The sequence below is a fragment of the Liolophura sinensis genome, chromosome 6 (genome assembly GCF_032854445.1).
Source record: "Liolophura sinensis isolate JHLJ2023 chromosome 6, CUHK_Ljap_v2, whole genome shotgun sequence".
NCBI lineage: Eukaryota > Metazoa > Mollusca > Polyplacophora > Chitonida > Chitonidae > Liolophura > Liolophura sinensis.
In genome coordinates, this window is record NC_088300.1 from 48,390,959 (window position 1) to 48,400,062 (window position 9,104).

Genomic DNA, 9,104 nt, shown 5'->3' on the forward strand with positions numbered 1-9,104 from the left:
ATGACAACGTTGTTAAAAGTTCACTAAGACGATAACAAAGGACAGCAAAATGATATCGTCAGTATCAACAAAGGACTTTGATAAATTATCTGTCATCTCTATGGCTCAATCTAAACTCGGGTCTGCATATTTCATATCACCTTACTTTTATTATCAGATAGCTTGAACTATTTTAAAATGCACCATAATAAAAATAAAAACTGTATCAAAGCGATCAATAGCGGGTCTGAAGATCTCCATTAACTTCAAATCTTATCGCTTAGTAAAATGGAATATGCAATGTCATTGTCCATTGAAATTAGATCACGTAAACCGTGATGATGATTATAATGTGCAGGTGTTTGGGTTTCACTGGTGATTTACGTATGTACGTCTATTATAATATGGGCATATCACTATCATATATAGCAAGGTGGACACCAGACAAGTACAATTCTAACGTTCTCATGAGCTGCAGTAGAAATAAGCAGTACAAGGTGCTATCCTGTGTGGTCTTTATACTGTTTCTTTGCTATTCATAAATAAAAATTCAGTTGCTCAGAAGTGTGTTAATTTATTAAAGCATAATATTTACTTCCCAATGATTCCCATAAAGTTCAATTTTCCAGAAAGTGACTGGTTGTAATGCTTAAGTCTGACCGTTCACATAAGATGACAGTCGTTAAAGTGTCACAGCCAATTATTTTGTGGATGAATCCATTTTGAATTTACCAGCATAAACCTTATGGTACCTCGAGTCTTGTAATTCAGGCATATTTTGTACTATTTGCTGAATTAAGGCTCAAGGGTTCATTCCCATCTCCGAGGTGACGATTTGTGTGCCAAGTGGTGAGGTAGCAGCCTACTCTACACAATGGGAGTATTACAGAAGAACAATGTTCAAGTCGCCATTGCTGTACCCAATTCTCAATAGTAGAAATCGTCATCGAGACGCGTTCGATCCCGCCCACCGGTCCCTCAGTGAGTTGCCTCTTCGCCAGTGACTCACTTAATCAGTTGTCAAGCCAGTAAGTCAGAATTCTCCACTTCGCCAATATTAAATGATAATAATGACTGATACGGGAGTCAGTATCATTGCAATATTCATTATGGAATTTTTTCAAGAAGTGCCTCTAAAATTCCATTTTGCTTACAGCGGCTGTAGATGTCGATGTGAACTGTAATAATTGTCCAGCGGATTTGCATGCATGAATTAAACAATGATTTTAGCCATATGGCGACAGCGTCGCGGTGTGCATAGAGCATGACTCTCCTAATTTTGCGCATACAGTGCTGCCTCATTGGAATATCATGACCATGACATCAAAGACTACACCTCATGCACATAATTTCAGCCTGAGGTCTGTTGCGCACTATTGTCCTTGCGATGGCGTATTTTGGACAAACCGATAACGCATGCCATGGGTCACAAGAAAACAAACAGCTCTGCTTGAACCCGAGCCTTAGTTGCCCAAGGAAAATCATTGTTCTGACGAGTTTTCCCCGAAAGATTTATGCAGCATGACACAGTGATGAATGGTGGATAATCTATTTTTGAATAAATTGCAGTATATGGCAGTATTTCAGCCATATCATGGCGAGATCTGTTTGAGATTTGACTGCTATATAAAGCATCAATAGCAGATTACAGGTTGATTGTCCTAAGCCATGCCAAGAGTGAATGTTGATTTGATTTACCGTTATTTTCCCAGTAACACACAAAACAAAAAACAATGTATGAAAGTGGCCTCTTCGAAGTCAGTGCCTACGATACGAATGTTGTACACAACATCGTCCTAGAATCAACTTTGTGGGACGAGAGTCCGCGTCTCTTGTGAATGGAGGGCATCAGCAAATATCAGAATCGCGTTCGTGTTAATAAGCTAGAGAGTTTCTAGCGTCCAAAACTATAAATAAGTTGTTAAGACAATGCAAGTATTACACGTGTTTTTATTTTCAAATACACTTTGGGTTTGACAACCGAATATCTGCACTCTCTGTCTTGATGTAAAGCTGTCCACAGACGATCAGATGAATAGTCGGCTTCCTTCAAGCAGGAATTCTTCCACACTCAAACGTTGCGTGGCTTTTGAAACTTGGTGGCTACTTCCTGCTGGGAATGAGCAGTCAGATCTACAGGGACTTGTCAAAGACGTATTCACCGAGACCTGCTCCGACCTTCTTTAGCTGTGTGATGTAGTTGGCCAGCTTGCTGATTGTGTCTACGCTGTGACCCAAGTAATGTGTCTCCAGGAACATCTCCAGCTGTATAGAGAATTGAAAGGAAATGTTGGATTTATTTGATTAATGTTTACGCTGTATTCAGACTTAATCCACCTATATATCGGCTCGTGTTTGTGTGCGACGAAAACCTCCTGACTGACACAATATCTGTGTAGTTAGACGCTGTCTAACATTGTGAAACAACACAAGCCGAGGAGTCCTAAATTTGCCTTTTCACTTTTGCAACAAGACATGATTGATTGTATTTATCTATATACCAATAAACGCAAAGTGCCTCTAAAACTCCATTTTGCTTACAGCGGCCGTAGATGTCAATGTGAACTGTAATAATTGTCCAGCGGATTTGTTTTTCGCATTGCTTGCTGAGTAAACTCACATGTGGGTCATTCGCATTTTCGTGAAGGAGCAGTAACTCATTGTTAATATGTCTCTCGGAAATCAGAGCGTCCTCCAAACCTTGTAGCCCGTTAAACCATTCCAGCGGAGTGTCCTATCCAAGAGAAAATAGTCACGAAATTCACGAGCGTAATCTGGTCAAGCACTTTTAGGTATCACGGTAAACCCAAATGTTGTAAAATACGCTGACTGTCGATTTTGAATTTATTTTTTCTATATTCGTGACGTAATAAGAATGTTGCAGCATTGAAATATTTTACCCCATTAGCGTATATATTGCATGACGACCTACCTTGCATCCCTTGGCCTTGCCAATCTTTTGGGTGATCCCCGCGGATATGTACTGACAGATCTGTGACACAGAAAATGCAAATACGTAGCAGAAAAATAATATTTATGAACTTTAAGACATATTTGTTTATTTTATTTATTTGATTCGTGTTTTACGCCGTACTGAAGAATATTTCACTTATACGACGGCGGCCAGCAATATGGCGGGAGGAAACCGGGCAGAGCCCGGGAGAAACCCACGACCATCCGCAGGATGCTGCATACCTTCCCACTTACGGCCGGAGAGGAAGCCGACCGCAATGGTGAGAGGCTCCTGGGTCATTACGCTGCGCTAGCGCGCTAACCAACTGAACCACCGAGGCCCCCCACTTGAAGACATAGAATTGAACTTTATCGGGCTGATATTGTACAATACTAATTTTCTGTTTACTTGAAACTGCTCAATAAAAGGCATTCCTGGGACTGTATGGAATAGAAACTTTGTTTCATCGTGGAATTTCAATGATCGTTGTACAGGGAAGGGATGCTGAACACGACTTCTTTGAGACAAGCTTAATACTGTTTACACAATCTCCTCTCTTTGCGGAGACAAGCTTAATACTACTTACACACTCCTCTCTTTGGGGAGACAAGCTCAATACTACTTACACAATCTTCTGTCTTTGGGGAGAGAAGATTAATACTACTTACACAATCTCCTCTCTTTGCGGAGACAAACTTAGTACTATTTACACAACGCTTCTCTTTGTGAAGAAGAGCTTCACAAATCTCTTTGTAAAGAAGAGCTTAACTTTACTTACACTAGCTCCTCTCTTTGGGAAAACAATATTATGACACCACTTACACAAGCTCCTCTTTTTGCGTCCAACTCTGTGAGCCCTTGTTCAATTGTCTCGCATGAGTCCGGAATCTACAAGCAAAGGTATAACTTACATATCATCAGACAACAAAGAAATAATGTCAAGATGCTTCTGAGAAGGTATCATGAGAAAGGCTGTGGAATTCAGAGCTGCCTAAAAGTGTAACAGAGTAATAGACACCCATTTAATCAGTGAAACATGATAGCTTATTTCTGTAGCACGTTCTCATAAAGGCCGATTTTGAGCACAAAACAATGAAAGATGATGATACAACTATTACAAAAAGATGTATAATAAGATAAAATTTACCTGTTTGGTATGAAACTGATCCAGAAAGGCTCCACGAAGTCACAATTTTGATCTATATTAATACACCACCCCTGCCCTCACCCTCAACAGATATGTTTACCCCGCCCCCCCCCCCCCCCTTGTCAAACCAACAACACAAGTCTTGCATGGATCTTCAAACTTTTATCCTCTGTCGGGCCATGCGTATGAGTACAAATGTAGCCTTATATTTCTCATGCAGGAGTGTGAGTGCCCCCTCTTGTACACACATCATCCTCTTACCCTGGTGGGGTAGTCATGGATGGTCCTGCCCCGCGCTTGTTCAGGAATTCCATAAAGTGCTCTGCTACAAATGAACCCTTATATTTCTCATGCAGGAGTGTGAGTGCTCCCTCTTGTACACACATCATCCTCTTACCCTGGTGGGGTAGTCATGGATGGTCCTGCCCCCGCGCTTGTTCAGGAATTCCATAAAGCGCTCTGCTACAAATGAACCCTTATATTTCTCATGCAGGAGTGTGAGTGCTCCCTGTTGTACACAAATTATCCTCTTACCCTGATTGGGTAGTCATGGATGTTCCTGCCCCCGCGCTTGTTCAGGTATTTCATGAAGCGGTCTGCGTGTTCCAGATTGTCATCAGACAGGCTCTTGAAGAAGGAATGGAAGCCAGGCAAAACCACATCTACAGTCTTGAAGTAGTGGGCCTGAGAAAATATGACGTCACAATGTGTCACAGGTGATCAGTGTGTTTGTACATTTTCCATCAAAGATGTTAAAACAAAGAAATATTTCAAATAGCTTTATTGCTTAACCTAATTATTTTGTGTTCGGGATATTTAACAAATTTTAAGAGCCAAAAATGCAGAAAAGTTATGCCGTTTTTCTCGAAACCATTTTCGCAAATGACGTTGTCAGAGTTAAAAATTCATAAGGGGAATTAATTTATGTAATAATAAATGATCAAATATATGTGGATGCAATTCCATGTTGTAGGAAACATTCACAGTGAGTAATACGTACATATCCGCGGTAGAGGTAATGATGGTGGAGTTTAAGTTTGACCATGTGGTTCAGCTTGAAGACGGACTTATCACTGAAGTGACTCCTTGACAACAGCTGGTGTACCTCGGGCGCCTCAATTGCCATGTCATTCTTGGAATACTTGGTGTCAAATGCTGAAATTGTCATCAGAAAGATTCAAACATTTGTCATTTATTTCAAAAAATGAAAACAGTTTGCATTCTGTAATTCCACAGGAAAAAGTGTTATATATGTACGTATATGTCGTCACTATCCATGTAATACTCTTGATAATGATATAACGAAATGTCGAAATGATGAGTATAATATGAATTTTTCCCCCAAAATAACACTACTTTCCTTTGTCTACTTCGGAAGTGATGTTTGAAATATGATATTTTCATATGGATTTATCATCTCTCCATTTATTCGTTTGTCAGTTACAATTGTAACTGATTCATCTGCGTTTATTGATTCATTGATTGACTGGCCTTTACTATTTCATTTATCTAAATTATATCATTTAATATATTACTCTGAGGAATTTCCCATTATACAGTTTATCCGCTACTTTTATTAAATTATTCATTAATTGTTTTATCCATAAGAGGAGAATTTTTAGTATTTGTTTTCTCTGTAAATAGGCTCCTTTAATCAATTAGTCCATTAACTCCTCCGCTAATTCCTCAAAAGAGTGCATGAACAATATTGTTTATATAAAATTATGGTTTTGCCATATAAAATAAGGAAAAGAGAATGGCCGTATGCCGTTTTACCCATCACATCTATGGCTACACAATAAATTAACATGAGTGTTTGCAACGCAGTATATTCCTTTATGCGACTATGATAAGTATTTGACAGTGTTATATTCTAATTTACAAATTAACTCATGTCGAATTTGAACTCATGACACCAGGGAAACACCCCTAAATAAATAATTTCAATGTTTCCTCTTTCTTCTTTTTTTTTTTTCTTCTTCTTCTTATTATTATTATGATTATTACATATCAACGACGGTATGAGTATATTCTATATTTCATTCAACGACAGATTGAGATTCATTTGATCACAGGAGAATTAAGCTTCTGATCCGGATGTGACTGGCGTAGAGGTAACAGTATGAGATTCATCTGATCACAGGAGAATTAAGCTTCTGATCCAGATGTGACTGGCGTAGAGGTAACAGTATGAGATTCATTTGATCACAGGAGAATTAAGCTTCTGATCCAGATGTGACTGGCGTAGAGGTAACAGTATGAGATTCATCTGATCACAGGAGAATTAAGCTTCTGATCCAGATGTGACTGGCGTAGAGGTAACAGTATGAGATTCATTTGATCACAGGAGAATTAAGCTTCTGATCCAGATGTGACTGGCGTAGATGTAACAGTATGAGATTCATCTGATCACAGGAGAATTAAACTTCTGATCCAGATGTGACTGGCGTAGAGGTAACAGTATGAGATTCATCTGATCACAGGAGAATTAAGCTTCTGATCCAGATGTGACTGGCGTAGAGGTAACAGTATGAGATTCATCTGATCACAGGAGAATTAAGCTTCTGATCCAGATGTGACTGGCGTAGAGGTAACAGTATGAGATTCATCTGATCACAGGAGAATTAAGCTTCTGATCCAGATGTGACTGGCGTAGAGGTAACAGTATGAGATTCATCTGATCACAGGAGAATTAAACTTCTGATCCAGATGTGACTGGCGTAGAGGTACCCGTGTAAAAGAAACACAGTCTCTCTGACGTCACAGAGACCAGAGCAAATAGTGCAAACAGGTAAACAGGTGTACGCAATTTCCTCTGCGTTCAGGTTTATACAGAATTTATTGTCTGTGTAAATAGGCTCCTTTAATCAATTAGTCCATTAACTCCTCCGCTAATTCCTTAAAAGAGTGCATGTACAACATTGTTTTGTTTAAAATTATGGTTTTGCCAAAGATATTTCTGGAAATCTGGATCACAATATAAAATAAGGGAAAGAGAACGGCCATATACAGTGTCCTAGCGACAAGCCCTACCTGTGACATTCGTTGCTACCTAATTAATTAACAGGAATGTTTAAAGCGCGGTATACTACTTTATGCGGATGTGATAAGTATTTGACAGTGTTATAGTCTGACAAATTAACCCATTTCGGATTTGAACTTGTGACGCCAGGGAAACACCCCTAAATAAATAATTTCATTGTTTCCTCTTTTTTTTTTTCTTCTTCTTCTTCTTCTTCTTATGATTATTATTATTATTATTATTATTATTATTATTTCATATCAACGACAGTATGAGAATTAAGTTTCTGATCCACGTGTGACTGGCATAGAGGTACCCATGTGAAAGAAGCACAGTCTAACTTACCATCATGGAAGTATTTTCCTGACGCCACAGAGACCAGAACAAATAGTACAGACAGGAAAACTTTGTACGCCATTTTCTCTCCGTTCAGGTTTATACAGAAGAACACACACTGGTGTTGCTTCAGTACTATCAGACGGAAATCAAGCTATCTGAGATGTGTCTCTATCCACTGGAGTTAAATCTGAACAATCCGCGGCGCATGCGCAAGCCAACATTAGAAAGATCTATGCGACCTGCATGCCGGTCTCTTTTTTATTATATTATTACGTTTACTGTGCGTTGATGTACTTGCTAAAAGTATTTTTTAAAACTGAACTTACGTTAGTATCTAAAAGACTGGTTTAAAATTCAAAAATATTCTTTTTTTCTGAGTGAGCATTATTTAATTGACCTGTTCAATCGGGATCTACTGATATATGTTTTGTGGGGCTTAACATATTTATAGTGAGGCAAAAATTATTTCTTCATACTTGTTGTTCTTGGAACACAACCTTTCAGTGCATACACGCGGATTTTTAGGAATGCAGGCAATCGTTGGTGGAATTAAAGAGGAAGAAGATGACCGTGCCAACGTAAGATCATAATTGTGTACATCGCACATGAGGAAATTGCGATTGCTGACAAAGCAACGGTTTCTGAGGTCTCAAACTCAAATAAAGGTGGTAAGCAAAGGCGGGGAGAACTGAAGCTATAGACTAATTTCCATACCTAAGTGTAAGAGTTTAAGGTTAAAAGATTCAGAAATATTTTCACAGAATCAGAGAAAGTTTAATTCAACGAGAAAAGACAGAGCGAAGACATGTATCAATCGACTAACCAAGCTGTCATTGTGATCTATGGGATTGTTTGATGTCTGACTATCTGTTATCACTCAGTCTCTGGCCTGATAACTGAGCTAAGGTCATGTTAAGCTCAAATATTTGTCGGGTCCACCATGTTCTGGTACACGTACTCCATTATGTTGTTCTCTTCAGTGCACAGAGGTAAAATGGTTATTCAGAGATCAGCGCAAGTGACAGGACGATAGCCGTGAAAAATACCTTAGTCTAACATGAATACTCCATATTCAAACATTTTAGGTCAATTTTATCGGAAAATTTAATTTTTTAATACTTACTTGGTAGAAAACGGATAACAGGAAATGAAAAAAAAAAACGGGCCTTGTTCTTTAACTTGATTTTCTTGAATGCTAAAAACCATACTCAAGATTGTTTTCATGTATATAAAATGACGGTCAGTTTTATAGGTGCATGGAGTGTCTGCCTTAAACCACCGACACTGGCAAGATACCGACTAACTTTTCGACGTGTGACGCACAGGCGTCATATATTAGAGTATTAGATACCACAAGCGATACCGGTTCCTAATTTTCAAAACGGCCACATAAATAACACAGGCAGGACAAAAATCCTGTCCTAGACTGGGACAGAATTAGCGACTTTCGAGTGCCGGCGGTTAGGAGTCCCACACCTTACGATACGAATCATGAAAATCACCAACAAACTCTACTGTTAATGAATCATTAGCATGATTGAACAGATGGAAGCTTCGCTTGTGAAACCTCAAGTCAAGTTTATTATTCAAAGCCGGCATGCATGGACACGGATTTTGTGCTTTCACTGTTCGTTGATTGGTAATGCGCGCTGTCTTCCTTTAGG

General features: G+C 39.0%; 1 protein-coding gene across 1 annotated transcript; it reads right to left on the reverse strand.

Annotated features, from left to right (window-relative positions):
- Positions 1 to 1,912: 1,912 nt before the first annotated feature.
- LOC135468970 (soma ferritin-like) lies at positions 1,913 to 7,603 on the reverse strand. The gene is made up of 7 exons (XM_064747473.1): positions 7,447 to 7,603; positions 5,080 to 5,234; positions 4,614 to 4,763; positions 3,755 to 3,820; positions 2,912 to 2,971; positions 2,600 to 2,713; positions 1,913 to 2,244 (listed from the first exon to the last, which is right to left on the reverse strand). Exons 1-7 carry the CDS (start codon positions 7,517 to 7,519, stop codon positions 2,113 to 2,115), a joined length of 750 nt encoding a protein of 249 aa, XP_064603543.1. The 5' UTR covers positions 7,520 to 7,603; the 3' UTR covers positions 1,913 to 2,112.
- Positions 7,604 to 9,104: the final 1,501 nt, after the last annotated feature.

What these genes read in the sequence shown, in the direction of transcription:
- LOC135468970 (XM_064747473.1), bottom strand. Translation starts at nt 7,519, where the DNA reads ATGGCGTACAAAGTTTTCCTGTCTGTACTATTTGTTCTGGTCTCTGTG. An exon ending in AGGAAAATACTTCCATGATG is followed by an intron (nt 5,235 to 7,446) that starts GTAAGTTAGACT and finishes TGACAATTTCAG; the next exon opens with CATTTGACACCAAGTATTCC. An exon ending in TCCATGACTACCCAATCAGG is followed by an intron (nt 3,821 to 4,613) that starts GTAAGAGGATAA and finishes CTTTGCTTGTAG; the next exon opens with ATTCCGGACTCATGCGAGAC.